At 38.5% G+C, this 18480-nt stretch overlaps 1 protein-coding gene across 1 annotated transcript; it reads left to right on the forward strand.

Annotated features, from left to right (window-relative positions):
- The first annotated feature begins 249 nt into the window (after positions 1-249).
- cul1b (cullin 1b) lies at positions 250-18375 on the forward strand. Its single transcript, XM_056254049.1, has 22 exons — positions 250-363; positions 3413-3755; positions 8056-8233; positions 8647-8814; positions 9475-9525; positions 9636-9726; positions 9896-10059; positions 10194-10356; positions 10485-10615; positions 10971-11078; positions 11704-11810; positions 12186-12234; positions 14871-15002; positions 15643-15760; positions 15895-15971; positions 16096-16227; positions 16328-16420; positions 16716-16763; positions 17143-17225; positions 17387-17492; positions 17578-17691; positions 17771-18375. Exons 2-22 carry the CDS (start codon positions 3616-3618, stop codon positions 17849-17851), a joined length of 2334 nt encoding a protein of 777 aa, XP_056110024.1. The 5' UTR covers positions 250-363; positions 3413-3615; the 3' UTR covers positions 17852-18375.
- Positions 18376-18480: the final 105 nt, after the last annotated feature.

The raw sequence follows: 18480 nt of genomic DNA on the forward strand, positions 1-18480 counted from the left end.
ATTGCACCAATACCATACAAAATGAAACAGTTTCACAAAAGTGCCAACCAGTACAGGACACAAAAACACGTATGAAGGGGATGAAAAGGCAGCTATTGAAGTAGTCGAGTTGTTTAGAGAATAAATAACAACAAATACATTAGAACATATCAATAAAAGGGGAAATGTAATAGATTATGCTTGGTCGGGTGTGAATATGGACGCTAAGAGTCCTGAAGTAAGTGAACACTAGAGGTCGCTGTATTTCTCTGAGATGTGGCGTATGACGCTTCACTCGCTCTAATACGGAATTCCCAATCACCTCCAGTCAGACACAGCATAGGGCCTCAACCTCATACACCTCGACGTTAGAAACGGGTACAGGTAAGACTAAATATCTTTATATACATGTCAGCTGCTCCGGTTTGGCAGGACATATAACTAGAGAAGGATGACAAACGTTTTTGTGGTATTGTAAACGACTTAATGCATAGGTGGCCATTTTACATCAATATCTCAAAAGCTTCGCCGTATTACCTCAGTAGGTTAATAACAAGTGTTGCTTGGCTTTTTTCTAGGTTATATCTTAATGTCATTCGTTTATCTGGCATTAATATGTCTTAACATTTCTCCTCGGCGTCAGTTTACCAGGATAACGTTACCTGAAGCTAGCGAGTTGCTACCTAGCATTGCTAATGTGTTGATACTGTTTTCAAAACAGACATGAAATTTAAGACATTGTATATTTAGGATGTTAACATGCTCTTGGTAAGGTGTTGTAGGCGGTAGATAAATGCTGAGGCCGTCTGAAGAGTGAACAGTGAGTTATACACATTCACATGAATTCTGCTGTCTCAGATGCCTAAGTTATCTAGATTGCATTGTTTGGCCAAAAGTGACCAAGAATGGGTTTTATTTTGAACCCATAGTTTCCTAAACCTCATATGCCAATGTGTGGTAAGTTACCTTCGTAAATGATAACCTCAATAAAAGGTTTCCTAGAGATTAGCTTATGAATCATGCTAATATTGGCATGCTTTATTGGCAAAGGAGTCCTCAGATGCCAAAAAATATTAATTGTTTTACAATAGGGACGATTAAACTGTCATGACAGTCATGTAGATTTATGATTTGTGTGGACAATTTGCCTGATGCCTTAAGCCGCAAAATAGTATAATATTAAAATACAAATAGTTGTCACACATAAAGCACATTAAAAAATCATTTTCAGGCTTGATGAATAAGCTGGGATGAATAAGCTGACTGGTGAAGAAAAGTGTTTGTATTTGTTGTGCTTTGTGTCATCCTTTTGTTTTGAATCAGTCAATGTGATCCAACCCACAGTTGATGAACATTTAAATGAATAGTCAGCCAAAAATTAAAATTGTCATCATTTACTCACCCTCATGTCATTCCAAAACTGTATGAATTTCTTTTGCGAACACGACAAAATGTATTGCTAATGATAATTAACTTTTTGGTTACCAGTATTCTTCAAAACATCTCATTTTTTGTTCCACAGAAGAAAATAATATAAAGGTGTGTCATCACATAAAGGTGTGCAATTGATGACAGAATTTTCTTTCTTTTTTTGGGGTGAAATATTCATTTAATGCAAAATGTGATTTTTTTTTTTTTTTACCTTAAAGGACTCCTGGGCCCTTCTCTGACTGTAATTGTTGAAACTTTGATAACCTACAGATCCTGTCCTACTGATGAATGTGGGTCAGAGAGTCTAGCCTTGCTTTGGCTTTTCTAATAAGATTAAATGTGACCAGGCTCAAGCAGTTTGACGTTCACAAACTGTTTTCCCACAATGATCAAGCAAAGCGCTTGAGTTTTATATTTAATACAGTGCCTTAAAGAGGTAATCGGATGCAAAATTCACTTTTATATGGTGTTTGCATATAAATGTGTCTTTGCAGTGTGTGGACACAACCACCATACAATGAAAAATATCCATCCATTTTTTTTTAATCCTCAAAAAGTTTAAACGCTCTCAATAATCAAGCCGTTTGGATTTTCTGAGCAATATGATGTCATATTGCTCATGCTCCGCCCACGACCATTAACGGACTGTCCCGTATTGGCATATTTCCGCCCTCAGCCTTTTGTATACTGTCCGCCAAGGCAGCACTTTGTGTCTTGTGTCGACACCCCCCACGGAAGAGAGGGGTGGGGTGAGCAGTTGCTCATTATCATTTAAAGAGACATGCACCGAAACGGGTCGCTGTGAACAGAGCTGTTTTTGAGGAGGTAAAAAGGGTATTGTTTTACACAACAATTGAGGAATTTTAACTAAAGTATGTTACAAACTTTACATGAAGACCCTAAAGAATCATACCAACTTGTGTAAAATGGGCATCTGATGACCCCTTTAAAAGTACTGAAATATTATGGGTAATAATGAATGAATGATGAATTTGTACCTTTTTATCCCACTTACAGAGGCTGAAAGAAGAGTTTATACGCAGCATATATCGTAAAGCTGTGTTCATTTATGAGTTTAGTGTGTTAAATAGGTGAGGGATCATAAAAAGTCAGTGTCCTCTTCAACAGCTGCGCCTCTTATATATGTCACCATAAGCTGGGCTGATCCTAACGGTGTGACGCCACTCCATCTTGTTTATGTCCCCTGTTGTAAAACCTCTCAATCTCTGGGTCAGTGATTTTAGCAGGGCTGGGTCAGTTGTGGGACTTTGCCTCTCTTGATGTACAGAAGTTACACAGAAGAAGAAAAATAATAATTTAGCAGATACTTGAGCATTTACATCCAAATTTGACTGCGATATGTGTCTGAATCCTAACAGAATCCTAATCCTGATCATATCACTCAAGAGATTTTGAACATATTAGCCATCCTGCTGGCTATAGAAACAACTGTACACAAGAAGCCCTAGAAAGAACTATGTGGGAAATGCTATTAATAACCCAGCTAAACCCAATCCTGCTGGTCACATGTTCTGATGCACCAACCCTCGTTCACTCTTGCCTCTAAAATGTGGCATCTCGAACGTCATAACATGTAAACAATGACCAGCAAAATTCATATCCTCTGCACCACAACACAGTAGACATGCCGCTAAATATAACCCTGACCCAATGCTTGTCCCTTCACATGAGTTCCGGTATGATGCTTAGTCCTATAAGTCGCCTTGTTAGATTTGCTTTTTCTCTGAAATATGTATCTAAGTTCATTTTATTTAGAAGACCTGGATGAATCTTTTTTTTTGGCTCTTGCTTTTGTTTTTTTCCTATAGAATAATTGCTAGTTCTGCCCTATTGTTAACACCTGTAACTGTTGTTTATAATACTCTATGTAATGCATAACAATATGCATAACCTGTTGTCGTTGTTACATCTGCTTTATGTTGTTCCATTTTAAAATAAGTGTGATTATTTTATTTCAAACCTGATTTGTTTGCTCTCGCAGATACCCTACGGAAGTGTTTGGACGCTGCTGTGACCCTAGACCAGCCTGCAGCACCATCTGTGAAGTGAAGCGGTACTCATCCCTGAACTGATCCTGTCTGAATGCCCTCCAGCATGGTGGACTACATGTGAAGAAGCAGTGTTCTGGAGCAGAACGGGGAGAAGAGAGGGTTTATCTGACACGAGCAGACCGGCACAGAGACAATGTCATCCAACAGGGGCCAGAACACCCACGGGCTCAAACAGATTGGGCTGGACCAGATCTGGGATGACCTGAGAGCAGGAATACAGCAGGTCTATACACGCCAGAGCATGGCTAAGTCACGCTACATGGAACTCTATACGTATCTTACCAGGCACTGCGGGATGAATGGGGATTAATGGGGGCAGCAGCTGTGGCCAGCACACTGAAAGTCTTTGTCTTGTTAGGTGTGGTACAATGTGTGTGAATTTTGCACTTGAAATGAGAATAAGTACAGCAACAGTGTGTGTGTGTGTGTGTCTGTGTGTGTTTATGAGGCGCCGGACTGGACAAAAACGAAGCGAACGCGCTCGACAATGCGCGAGAGAGACCGAGTGTGTCCGAGAGCGCGCTCGACTGCGCGAGAGTGACCGATTGTGTCCGAGAGCGCGCTCGACTGCGCGAGAGGAGTGTGCTCGACTGCGCGAGAGAGACCGAGTGTGTCCGAGAGCGCGCTCGACTGCGCGAGAGGAGTGTGCTCGACTGCGCGAGAGAGACCGAGTGTGTCCGAGAGCTCGCTCGACTGCGCGAGAGAGACCGAGTGTGTCCGAGAGCGCGCTCGACTGCGCGAGAGGAGTGTGCTCGACTGCGCGAGAGGAGTGTGCTCGACTGCGCGAGAGAGACCGAGTGTGTCCGAGAGCTCGCTCGACTGCGCGAGAGAGACCGAGTGTGTCCGAGAGCGCGCTCGACTGCGCGAGAGGAGTGTGCTCGACTGCGCGAGAGGAGTGTGCTCGACTGCGCGAGAGAGACCGAGTGTGTCCGAGAGCGCGCTCGACTGCGCGAGAGGAGTGTGCTCGACTGCGCGAGAGAGACCGAGTGTGTCCGAGAGCGCGCTCGACAGTGCGTGAGAAAGACCGAGGGTGTCCGAGCATTATATAGTTTGTTTATAAATAAATTACAAATTTCAGCATTAGAATAATCTCTGTAGCCTATTGGTATCATCTGCAACATTTTAATTAATTTACATAGTTATACAAATAAAATCTAAAAAATAATAATATTTTGCACTACAAAAAAAGTGTATGTATATATATTTTTTTATTAATTTTTGGTGCATTTCTTAAGAAGCATAATTTATTTTTAGATTTATTTGTTGGCCAGTTGTGGTCTGTGCAATATTAAATATTAAAAGTTCTAAACCATCTATTATGTTTTATTGTTATACTATAGTAATGATAGTATTTAAAATAATATAGGCTATTGAATTGAATAGGTGTCTCTCACATTGTCCCACAGCAACATTACAATAGTGTAGATTAGTGTACAATGTTTTATAGGGCTGGGTATTGACACAAATTTCACAATTCGATTCGATTTCGGTTCACAAGCTTGCAATTTGATTCGATTCCAATTCCATTCGACTCTATATTGATTATTTTGGATATCAGGTACAATACATGGCAAATTTTCTCAAGGAAAACAAATCTCTTAACTAATGCTGTAAACTATGGGAGTCAGTTGTAGCCTACTAGGCTTCATTAGCCTACTATAATATTGAAGGTAAAAATTAACTGATTTGTAGCTATACAAACACTTAAATTACACTTATTTATTTTTATAATAATAAAGTTATATGAAATATAAACATTTAAATGGTGGCTGTCATAAAAACTTGCCAGATTTATTCTAACATGCATTAAATATCGAAGAACATTAAAAATTATAATGAATATGTAATATGGTGCATATATTTAGCAAAATGCTCCTCTTTAGAGTTAATTTTTCTAGCTGACTAACGAGTTTATGGTCACATGGTTTTTCTGAGGTAAATGTGACGTTACATGACATTGTTTACAAGTTGTTTTACTGACGTCTTTCCACGGTTGAAACACTGATTGAGCCGTGACATGATACGGATTTCGATAATTTGTACTCTATCTTTTAACACACTTTCAGACGTTCATTCATGTGTATTTCGCGCTGTAGCTGGTATTATTAAGGCAGAATAGGAGATCATGTGCGCTCCGCGCTGCTGCTTCTCTTGAGCTGAGCTGAGCCAGAGCGATCTCACGCCATAGCGCCAAAACGGTATTTATGTTTTTGAATTTCGTAAGAAAATGGACGTAATTTGAAATTTGAGACTTTATTTAGTATCAATAGTAACAAAGCACAAATATTATTGCGATTTATTGGATGGGATGCGTGCTACAATGTTCCATTCATTCATCAAATGAAAACAGGATGACTAATCGATTCTTGAGATTTAAGAATCGATATCGGTTCGTAAAAATGAGAATCGATTAATATCGAGAAATCGATATTTTTTACCCAGCCCTAATGTTTTATAATAATAATTTATTCTATACTGTCCATTTCATTAATTTAACATTTAATATTGGGGGCATCCAAGTTATTTGACAGGCTTACTTGAACATTTTAAAAAAAAAAGTAACGCAATAGTTACTTTTCCTGGTATTAGTCACTTTTATAATGATTTAACTCAGTTACTATTTGTGAGAAGTAACTATAACTAATTACTTTTTTTTAAGTAACATGCCCAGCACTGGTTATATCTGTTACAAATGTTCATATTATCAAAGAAGTACTGGATTTATAGTTCGGATAAAAACACTGATGTCTACAGAAGCGGTCAAAATAGAGTAAATCACCTTTTAAAAGTAACATGGTTCTTCAAATAATGATTGTATCGATTAAATCGTTACGCTACCAGGTGGTGACAAGTGACTTAAAAATGTATTAGTCATTTAATAATTTATTTAAGAGATTCGTTCAAAAAAACACTGATTCATCCGGTAATGGAACAAGTGGAGTATTAATAAGGGAGCCATTGAATCATTTATTCAAACCGATCCGATTTTTTTCTTTTAATAAGGGGTGGTTGTTCGTAACACCGAATTCCTCCGTGGTGGGGAAGGGTGAATCAAAAAAACAATGTAAAATCAAAGTACATGGCGTTATTACTTTTATTTGGCTTTTTTGTAATGCCATGCATCTCACTGCCAACGAGTGTTTCATTCTAGAGCTCTTCAGACAGTTTGTGTCGGGGAAATTAAAACTTACAAGGGCCTTTGTCCGCTTTCAAATTAGCAGTTTTGCATTTCACCCACTAGTGCCACATCAGACACAGAGGCGTAATTGCTCTGAGTTTCATCTGCCACCCACAGATGTCATTCTCTACATCTTCAGTAATGTCTTTTATTTGTCTGCGTTTGGCCCTGTGTGCACACAAAAAACTTGCTGCTCTTTTTGCAGGTTTCTTTAGCACTGCTGAGAATCTGAGTCTCTCTGCATGGAGGTTTATAGTATCAAAAGTGCTGGATCTCATGGTTAGTGATAAAGGTGTGAAACTTAGCACCCAGAAAAACTAACACGCGCACACACACAAACAAAATTGTTCTGGTAATCACTGTTTATGTGGTCACGACCTTTAAGCGAATGCACTAAGCTAATGAGACATAACAGCTTGCAATAAATGCACACCCATGTAGAGGACTTTTAATATCCTTGACTTATTTCTGTACAAGATGCATAAAAGCTTCTCTAGACGGCTTCTTGCGTGTCAGAGTAGATCATGTCTTGGAAAGTCTATTAAAACAGAAGTTTTCTCAAAGGCTTGAGCACTGAGACTGAAGGTACTGTCTCATTGTTGTTTAATATTGAGAGGTGACCTTTGGATTTGAAATGGGCCGTTTTAAGCTTCTTGGAAATAGTACAAGTTCCTTAAAAAGGTTTATTCTTTGGTTCCCCAATTATAATTTCCTGCATGATTATTTTAAAGAGGACATATTATCCTATTTTAAAAGGTCATTATTTTGTTTATTGGGTGTACTAGAAGAGGTTGGCATGCTTTAATATAAAACCAAGCGACAACCTTCCGGTCTCTCTTGAATCCAACACGGAAGTGACTTAAACTGCAATTCATCAACTGGCCGCTAGGACAGGCTCCAAAAGAGAGTCAATCCCATAAACCCCCATGTTAATATGGCCAAATTTACAGCAGAAATTTTTACAGCCTAGTACAAAAAGTGTTTTTTGATATTTTTACAGTCCATGTGTATAACACACTTTTTTTACATACTGTACATTATTGCAGCACCTCAATTCCCATTTCGTCTGTTTTCAGAAGGTTGTGCTTTCGCATTGAAACACACTGCAAAGAAACACAAAGAAACGCAAAGAAACACACTTTCTTTGCGTTTCAATCACAGAAGTAAACTCCAAGTGTGTAAGAGACACCTATCTGGCACTGTTAATCCACAGTATGTATTCATTGTTGTACCCTGATACAGCTACAAAGACAAAGCAACTTGGAAGCTGACATTGAAAGCATCATCATTATGGAACGGCATCCTGTCAGTGTAAAGATTGTTGTAATATTGGTTTATGATCTGTCTGTCATCGTTTCCTCATTTGCTATCTTAAGACTTTAACCTACTGTTCAGACATGTGTATAACTACTGTACCAGCGTGCACCAGTCCAACCAGGCCAGGGGTGCTGGCATCCCCCCCTCCAAACCCTCCAAGAAAACTCCCACACCTGGTGGGGCTCAGTTTGTCGGACTAGAACTCTACAAAAGACTGAAAGAGTTTCTGAGGAGCTACCTGACAAACCTTCTCAAGGTAATGGCCTATACTGTGGTTATTGTCTGGGATGCATGGTACATTAGGGATCATATTGATGTTGGTCAATTCTAAAAAAAAAAAAAAAAAAAAAAAAAAAGTTTGTCTTTGATCTTATTGAAAGCAGATAACATGAAGGCTCATCTAATTTGAACACTAGACTTCTCTTTGTATGCCTTGTTAGAAAAATATTAAACCGTATAGTAAACTATTGTAGTGTTTTTTATGCCTAATTTTCCTTGCAGAATGTTGGAATTCTATTCGTTTATTTTGGAATTTTTATATTTTTTGAATGACAGACCATGTATATTTACATTGACTACTGGCACTAGAATGGATAGCAGTGTGAGTTGTTGTCAGTTCTCCAGACATCTTCCTGACTTCTCACTCCTCCATCTGTGTGTGTCTGGCAGGATGGAGAGGACCTGATGGATGAGAGCGTTCTGAAGTTCTACACACAGCAGTGGGAGGACTATCGCTTCTCCAGTAAAGTATTAAACGGGATCTGTGCTTACCTCAACAGACACTGGGTGCGCCGAGAGTGTGATGAGGGACGGAAAGGAATTTATGAAATCTACTCTGTAAGAGAAACACCACAGGCCCCTGCCTAACTCATAGATTCCTGTTTTACATTTACACACATTGTTCATAAGAGTTGGAATAATGACTACACTACATTGTAGTAAGCTATATTTATTGCTCATAATAGTCAATATATGCATTTACCTGTGATCACACATCATCTGTATCTTTAATTAACATTTGCCTCGAGACTTTGTGAGAGATTTGATTACAGAACTTCTCTTAACTTGTCTAACTTGTCAGAACTTCTCTTGTCACTTGACAAATGAGCTTGACTTGTTGGCACTAAATCTTGCATTTCTTGATCTTGTGCATGTATTTCTATGCCTTGAGAACCTAAATGTTTGGTTTACTGTGATGTATTCCAGTGATTTAAACTTATTACCTAGGTAGGCTGAACTTACTTTTCGGCCCTGAACTATAATGAAATAATTGTCTTGGAAAATTTATAATTCAGATTTGTTTTATGGTTGATTGTTGTTTTATTACTTAGATTTGTTTTATATTATTATTATTAGTAATAGTATAAAAACAAAATTACTTATTAAATATAGTCTTTTATAGTGCAGTTGTAATAAAGTTAACTTTCTTAAAACAGTAGTCATCTCATGCCTCATTGCAGTAAGAAACAGTAATAAAATAATGTGTCTCTTTTACAGCTTGCTTTGGTCACCTGGAGAGAGTGTTTATTTAGACCTCTTAACAAGCAGGTGAGTCATCTGTTTATATTTTTTGTCATTTTTTGGTAATGTTTAATAGTGTGCGTGTGTGTAAATGAGTATATGTATATTTATATACCCCTGTGTTTTATTTTATATAGGTGACAAACGCTGTGTTAAAACTCATTGAGAAGGAGAGACATGGTGAGACTATTAACACCAGACTCATCAGTGGAGTGGTGCAGTCCTATGGTGAGTGGGGCAGTGCTACATCTGTCCTATTGTCTCTCACAAAACTTGAGCCAGATGTCCTGTAAGGATATTTTCAAATCTTGCGCGAGTCATGTACAGTAAGTGGAATAACCCCAGTGCTGTCTGGACCTTTGAAGCATTATGTTGTGATTTGGTTTGTCTTTTCCAGTCGAGTTGGGCTTGAATGAGGATGATGCATTTGTGAAGGGGCCGACATTATCAGTTTACAAGGAGTACTTTGAAACACAGTTTTTGGCAGACACCGAACGCTTCTATACACGGGAAAGCACAGAGTTCCTCCAGCAAAACCCTGTTACTGAATACATGAAAAAGGTAAGCTAGTGACAATATCATGTGAATATTGCTAGTTGCAGGGGATTGTATTGAGAAAATTTGTTTTACTACATATTTAAGCATACATTTTTCTAGTGTTAAAACTGTAAGATCATGTGTGTTCATGTGTGCAGGCAGAGGCACGGTTACTGGAGGAGCAGCGGCGGGTACAGGTGTATCTCCACGAAAGCACACAAGACGAGCTGGCTCGCAAGTGTGAGCAGGTTCTCATTGAGAAACACCTGGAGATCTTTCACACGGAGTTCCAGAACCTTCTAGATGCAGATAAGAATGAAGGTCAGCCAGTGCTGCAATGTCACCTTTTTTCGGAGGAAATACATCTTCTGGCATTTCATTTTGAAAAAGCGAACATTTAAAATGAGACATTTAGTTTGACAGTCAATACACTTTGTTTATAATTGCAGATCTCGGTCGGATGTACAACCTTGTTTCCCGGATCACAGACGGATTGGGCGAGCTCAAGAAACTCTTGGAGTCCCACATTCATAATCAAGGACTGGCAGCCATCGAGAAATGTGGAGATTCAGCACTCAATGTAAGTCCTGGTGTTGCGGCATAAAGACACAGTGATGGTGTGGACGATACTTTCAAATTCCAAATTTGATTGATTTGATTTGAACTGATAAATTGATTTTCTGAAAATGTGCCAAACCTGTTGGAAGCACAGCTGAACCTGAATTCCCTGAAGTCAGGGCCTCGCTTCATTGTATTGAAGCATAGCAGATCTATTCTTACCATGAGAATAGTTTTTTGTCTAACTAGGCTTTTGTATTTCAGAGATGTGACTCAACCTTTGCTTTATGTGAGCCCCAGGGTCTTTGTTCATGTTTTCCAGTAACTCTGTTCTTTTTAACAACTTAATTTGATCACAGTTTGAACTTGTTTTCCAGGATCCTAAAATCTACGTGCAAACGATCTTGGATGTTCACAAGAAATACAATGCCCTCGTCATGTCTGCGTTCAATAATGATGCTGGGTTTGTGGCGGCACTCGATAAGGTTTGTGATCTACAGTACTGTGCAAAAGTCTTAGGCATGTTGGTATTTTCACCAAAAATAATGGTTTTATGGCAGTTATTTATATAGTTTGCCTGTAGGAAATATCAGTTTACATTTCCAAACCATTCCCTTTGCCATTAATTGTAATAATCCAGTTAGATTTTTGTATGCACAAGGAGTCTGACAACAGCCGGAGCTTCACGCGATCTGAACTCGCCATCATTGAGTCTGTCTGTGATTACATGAAGAAACAGACAAAAATTGAGACAGACTAAATCCAGAAGAATTGCGGCAACGTCTCACTTTACAGCATTTTTACAAGTGCCTAAAGCCTTTCACGGTACTGTAGCTTTGCAGGTTGGTTTCTTCTGGATTTAGTCTGACTCTGTGTTGTTCTGTTTCTTCATGTAATCACAGACTAGAGATGATAGACTTGAGATGAGATCTGCGTGTGGATCATACCGGCTGTTGTCAGACTCCTTGTGCATACAAAAATCTCACTGGATTATTACAATTAATGGCAAAACAAGGAATGTTTGGAAATGTAAACTGAAATTTTTTTTTTAGCTATAGAGTTTATTTACAGCTCTGGTGTAACTTTCACTCTGTGATCTGTGCTCTTCAGGCCTGCGGAAGATTTATTAATAATAATGCGGTAACAAAGATGGCACAGTCCTCCAGCAAATCCCCTGAGCTTCTGGCCAGATACTGTGACTCCTTACTGAAGAAGAGGTGAATTCTCTCATTCATGTTCATGTCATACATTTGTTAGCCAGAAATGACAATGAAATCCAGTGAAAGTCTGTTCCACTGCCATAATTGCAAACACATCAGTTTATGTTTTAGTATTTGAGGCGTGACCCTTTAAATGCAGTATTCTAGCAGACTTACTTAAAAAATATTTTCTTTAGGATTGACAAAATATGTCAAGAAAGAAAAGTACATTAGCAAGGTTCTGTGTGTGAAATTCCACCACTAGTGCATGGACTCAAAAGATGAAATTTGACATGCAAACAGTCTAGGAAAGGTTGTTTGCTCTTAGGATTCTGCAGTTGCAGGTGTGTACATATTCCACAGATGATTTAACTGAGCGTGTGTTTCGTTTAGTTCAAAGAATCCAGAGGAGGCTGAGCTAGAAGATACTCTCAACCAAGTGGTGAGTTTCCCTGTCCTCCACAGAAATAAAGTTTAGTGCATTAAGGATCTGGACTTGGAGCAAACATCAATACCTGGTTTCACAGGCAAGGCTTAAGCCTAGTCCCAGACTAAAATGCATTTTTGAGCTGGTTTAACTGAAAGCAACTTGCACTGACATATCTTACAATATGTCACATTGTCTTATGATGCACACCAGTAATGCTCTTTTTTCGAAGGCAGATTTATAGGAGCTACTTAAAGGGATACTCCACCAGTTTTTCTTATTAAACTATGTTATTCCCTTAACTAAGACGAGTGGATACATACCTCTCTCGTCTCAGTGCGTGCACTATATCGCTCTGTATTGCCGCAAAACTATGTTAGCACTTAGCTTAGCCCATGCATTAAATATGGGCCAAGCAGAGAAGCGACCAAACACTTCCACGTTTTCCCTATGTAAACACAGTTACTCGAGTAGTGTAACTTGACCTGGGCTGGTGACACAAAATAAACCGTTGCGCTTTTCTAAGCGTTTAAAATTGATGACTATATTGTATGGCGGAATACCATAACAAGTGCTTTTGAGCACTTCGACTTGGCGCAATAATATCTTCACTCGTGAAAAGTCCCGGCTCCCGCTTCCTCTCCCCCTCCCTCTGACATTTCCGTCAATAGTACAACCAACGTGACTTTTACTACCTGTGCTGTGCTATTAGCAAACTGCAGATCATTTGCAATGGCGGACTTTGTAGATGATTATGACTTCTTTGTAGAAGACCCAGAGCCATATCTGTTTGAACCCGAGTACACAGAGGAGGAATTAGCTCTTATGGACCGTGAGAGGGAAAGATATGATCCAGAACAGACCGGAGCTTTCCCGAAAGCAGCTAACCAAGCTCTCCGCTGTATGTGGTGTGTTGGAATTCGGTGAAAAATGACAGCACTATGTACATTCTCCTTATTTTCACAACCCTTTACGATGCACGTTTTAACCATGATTGTATACAAACTAGCTTCCAACAACCTGTTACTTCGTCAACTCCGCTCAAACTACTACTACCGGCGCATGTCACGTTGGTTGTATTGACGGAAATGAGAGGGAGGGGGAGAGGAAGCGGGAGCCGGGACTTTTCACGAGTGAAGATATTATTGCGCCAAGTCGAAGTGCTCAAAAGCACTTGTTATGGTATTCCGCCATACAATATAGTCATCAATTTTAAACGCTTAGAAAAGCGCAACGGTTTATTTTGTGTCACCAGCCCAGGTCAAGTTACACTACTCGAGTAACTGTGTTTACATAGGGAAAACGTGGAAGTGTTTGGTCGCTTCTCTGCTTGGCCCATATTTAATGCATGGGCTAAGCTAAGTGCTAACATAGTTTTGCGGCAATACAGAGCGATATAGTGCACGCACTGAGACGAGAGAGGTATGTATCAACTCGTCTTAGTTAAGGGAATAACATAGTTTAATAAGAAAAACTGGTGGAGTATCCCTTTAAATGTCCTAATTTAACTAAGGCCTAATCCTGGCTTAATCTAAGCTCTGTCTGTGAAACCAGGCCTTAGTGTTTGAGTGAGAATAGTGTTTTCCCTTTTAATATTTCTAGATTTTAATCCGTTAATTAAATTTGATTGGAATTCTTAAAACTTAATAAATTAAATATACCAATTTATACCAATTCCTTTACAACAGAACATTGAATTGTTTTTGTCAAATAAAGTGCTGCACAACAGGTTATTATTATATATTGTAATATATTTCTCTCATAATTTCTTTAAGTTATACCAAATATATTTATTATGACGGTCTATAGTGAAGACCTTTTAATTTTGTGTGTTCTATTTGATGATAGTTTTCTTTCTGTTTTAATTATGAAATGCTGGTAAAGTGAACTTTCAGCGCAGCACTGGAGATGACGTTTATGTGTAGTGTGTGAGACGCTGAAAACACTGAGCATCACGCGTGCTAGATGCAGAACATGGCGGCGACTTTTCACGCTTTAATAATCGCAGACACTAGTCCATCACTCAATTCTAATTTGATCAATTGTACCGCCCTTATTTTGATATATTAATTAAAAACCTACCAAATTCCCTAACATTCCGTATACAGAAATTTCCATGTTTATGTTTGAATTCTGCGAATCTGTCTGTTTTTTCTGCACCAGAGAAATAAGGACCTGGGAAATAAGGACCTAGTTAATCTGTGACAAAGACTGTTCTGAATGGAACACTAAAGTACTGCATACAGCACAGCATATACTGTTCTGCATTATAAAAAACTAGTACAAGGTATGCCGCAAATGTTTAGTATTTTCTCCGTGTGCACCGTCCAGTTATCATCTTAGAAATTAAATGGTTATTTGAATTTGCGGTCTTTTATCAATCAAATTTATTTTTCTTTTTACACTGTGCATAATCCAAATTCATTCAAAAACATTCGTTTTTGTCAGTCTGATCAAATAACGAGTCAAGGAAGAGATCATGGTTGATTTAATGCTTTCGTTCATTACGCTGGAAATAGTAGAGTGCATTGCATGCTCTTTGGTGTGTATGTGTTTTGTGTATACATCAAACTCTGCACAGTATGCACAAATTGTTGAATGTAAGTCAATTCATGTGACTGACAAGATTCTCCAACATCCTTTCTCATCAGATGGTGGTTTTCAAGTATATTGAGGATAAAGACGTGTTCCAGAAGTTCTATGCCAAGATGCTGGCCAAAAGACTGGTGCACCAGAACAGTGCCAGCGACGACGCCGAGGCCAGTATGATCTCCAAACTGAAGGTCTGTGCACTTGTTTAGATGCTTTTCCTTCTAGGGCTGGGTATTGACACAAATTTCACGATTCGATTTCGATTTACAAGCTTGCGATTCGATTGAATTCCGATTTCATATTGATTAATTGGGCTATGTATCAGGTACAGTACATGGCAAATTTTCTCAAGGAAAAAAAAATCTCTTAAAATAATGCTAATACTATATAGACATTTAAATGGTGGCTTTAATACAAAAAAAGGGGCATTTTTAATCAAATTCATTTAATTTTATGAAGTGCTTTGTTTGCACAAAAAGATAATTTACCACTTTATTTACGAAAATATTGACCTGCAATCCAGTAGAGGAAGCACCATGATGCATGCGTGTTGTTGACTCAAGACCGGAAGTTGTTCCGTGAATGCGCTTTGGATTCAATTATTTTGTGTCGAAATGGTATTTATTGTTTGAATTTCATAATATAATCATGCTGAGACTTGTTAATTTCCAAAGTAACAAAACACAAAGGTTATTGTGATTTATTGGATGGGAGGCGTACTACAAAGTTTTCATTCATCAACCAAAAGCTACATAGACTAAAAGATCGATTCTTAGGATTTATGAATCGATATCAGTTTTTTTGAGAGGAGTTTTTTCTGCCCACCCTCAGCAAGCATGTGGTTTCGAGTACACCTCCAAACTCCAGCGCATGTTCCAGGACATCGGTGTCAGCAAAGACTTGAATGAGCAATTCAAAAAGCACCTTTCCAACTCGGAGCCTTTGGACTGTAAGTGCTCACCCTGGCTTTACATCGATTCCTCATGTTTGTTTGTGTTTGGAGTGTTTTTATAATATAACCTGCATGTTATTACTGATGAATAAAAATGCAAATGAAAGACTCCGGCTCCATCTGTCTCGCAGTGGATTTCAGTATCCAGGTTCTGAGCTCTGGCTCATGGCCGTTCCAGCAGTCTTGCACATTCGCTTTACCATCCGAGGTGAGACGCTCAGACGCTTAACCGTGTCATTTTCAAAGCCCTTCACACCCTTCCACGAGCTGAGAACAATGTGTGATTACACTTCCATTTGATGATAGTTTTTCAACGGCTTTGTTTTTCACAGTTGGAGCGGAGTTACCAAAGATTTACAGCTTTTTATGGAAGCAGACACAGCGGCCGGAAGTTGACGTGGCTTTACCATCTATCCAAAGGAGAGCTGGTCACCAACTGCTTCAAGAACAGATACACTCTGCAGGTTTGTTCCTTCTTCATGGCTGCTTCATGCCATGCTGGGACTCATTAAGAAGTTTGTAGGACTCAGTGTCAGACGCATGTGTTTATGCGTGTGTCCGCAGGCCTCCACCTTCCAGATGGCCATCCTGCTCCAGTTCAACACAGAGAACAGCTACACCGTCCAGCAACTGGCTGACAGCACACAGATCAAAACAGTGAGTCCAGGGCCATTGCTTTAGACAAACTATAACAAGTCTTATATCAATAAATATACATTGGTTTCCATTACATATTAAATTCATACTTAGAAAAATATTGAACTAAATATACATTTTTAATCCACTTGAATTATCCAAAACATGCTATTTGAATTACCAGTCTAAATATTCCTCAAAACACTTTAAAAGTAAAGTTATTTTTACAATGTTTGTATGGGGGAGGCGAGGAGTTTTTTTTTTTTATTAATACAGTTTTAAAAAGTAATCTTTTTTTTCTTTTTGCATTTCACAGGATATTTTGATTCAGGTCTTACAAATCCTCTTGAAATCAAAGTTGCTGGTAAGTGTTGACAACTGGTTGCTTATAGCAGTGTTTCTCAATCGGTGGGTCACGACCCAAAGAAACAACAAAACACGTTTTGTTGTTTTTCATGCAAGACTTTTATTTTGACAGCCATGTATGAAAGCTGTTGACTTTTCGGTCAGTTGCAGTTTAATGCTTGATTCAAATTCCTAAAAATTTGGGTCAGGTTTAATGGCCATTGGAAAATTGGGGTCCCACGGCCAAACTAGTTGAGAACTGCTGTTTATATTTTCTTTATTTTAAGTAAACAACTGTTTTGTTGTAACTATACATTTAAAATGCAATTATGAAATCTAAATATGATTTAGACTTACAATTTTTTCTTTTAATATATATATATATTTTGTTTTTGTAGGTCTTGGAGGATGAGAATGCAAACATTGATGAAATGGATTTCAAGCCTGATACATTAATCAAACTTTTCTTGGGCTATAAGAAGTAAATGCCTCCCTTCAGCATTCTCTTACAGTTTCATGTTTGATCTTTATAGTATAAACTAATCGACTTTCAGTAACATTTGAAAACTGTATTAGTACATATACTAATATTTTTAAGTATTATGTTGCACATTTGTCGATCTACACTGTCACTGTGCGCAGTAAAAAGTTACGGGTGAACATCAATGTGCCAATGAAGACAGAGCAGAAACAAGAGCAGGAGACGACACATAAGAACATTGAGGAAGACAGGAAGCTCCTCATACAGGTATTCAAAATAAATGAACAAACCCTTGAAGTTCAAATCAAACTTTCTTTTGATTCTACATGTTGTCTTGTGTTCTTGTGCGCAGGCAGCTATCGTGAGAATCATGAAGATGAGGAAACTGTTAAAGCACCAGCAGCTTTTGGCAGAAGTGCTGAACCAACTTTCCTCACGATTCAAACCTCGTGTTCCTGTCATCAAGGTAACGGACTGCAGCACTCTGCAATTCTGACTGCTTATGAAACATTTGTTAGAAATATTAAAATCTGTCTTTTTTTCAGAAATGCATTGACATTTTGATAGAGAAGGAATACCTGGAACGTGTGGATGGGGAAAAAGACACTTACAGTTACTTGGCATAACAATGTCCTCTGAAGTTTGTTGTCCTTCCTTAGATATTTGTCTGATGTTTTAAGGAATATCAGTGGGCACAGAGGATTCTCTTATCAAGATCTCAAGACCTTGTTGCCAAGTAGGACAATTTGACACTGGACTTTTCCCTTTAAACCCAGACTGCTAAAGCGGCCAGTCTTTGTCTTTAAGCCCTTAAGCTGCTCAGGATTGCCATTTACTTTTTAATGTGTAAATACTGGACATTGAACTATACTCATAGTGGGACCCAGAGTCAGGGTTGCATGCTATTGCCTATCATTGTAAAAGGACAAAAACGCTGGTTAATTTAATTGTAATTCCAATGACTTTTGGAAAACTGACAGATTGGTTTCAGACAGAAATACCTGTGACTAAGAGGAATACTGTTCAGCAGCACTGACTATAATCATGTCTGGCTGGCTGGTTAGAGTTGCATTATTACCAGCAATGAGAGCACCATTTGTATAGTGCAGTTCATTTTATAAATGTCATGAATAAACTTAATTTTTCTTTATGCTTTCTCATTGCTAGGTCTTGTTCATCCTTTGTTCTATTGGCTGAGTTAATTTTCCAGCATGTAATGCTTGAACAGTACAGCAAACAATTGTTTTCAATGTTT

The sequence above is a fragment of the Rhinichthys klamathensis genome, unplaced genomic scaffold (genome assembly GCF_029890125.1).
Source record: "Rhinichthys klamathensis goyatoka isolate OS25496 unplaced genomic scaffold, OSU_Roscu_1.1 h1tg000110l_1, whole genome shotgun sequence".
In the NCBI taxonomy this organism is placed as follows: domain Eukaryota; kingdom Metazoa; phylum Chordata; class Actinopteri; order Cypriniformes; family Leuciscidae; genus Rhinichthys; species Rhinichthys klamathensis.

Coding starts and splice junctions, on each gene's coding strand:
- cul1b (XM_056254049.1), top strand. CDS start 3,616: ATGTCATCCAACAGGGGCCAGAACACCCACGGGCTCAAACAGATTGGG. Junction 3,756..8,055: donor CGCTACATGGAACTCTATAC/GTATCTTACCAG, acceptor CCTACTGTTCAG/ACATGTGTATAACTACTGTA. Junction 15,972..16,095: donor CATTCGCTTTACCATCCGAG/GTGAGACGCTCA, acceptor TGTTTTTCACAG/TTGGAGCGGAGTTACCAAAG.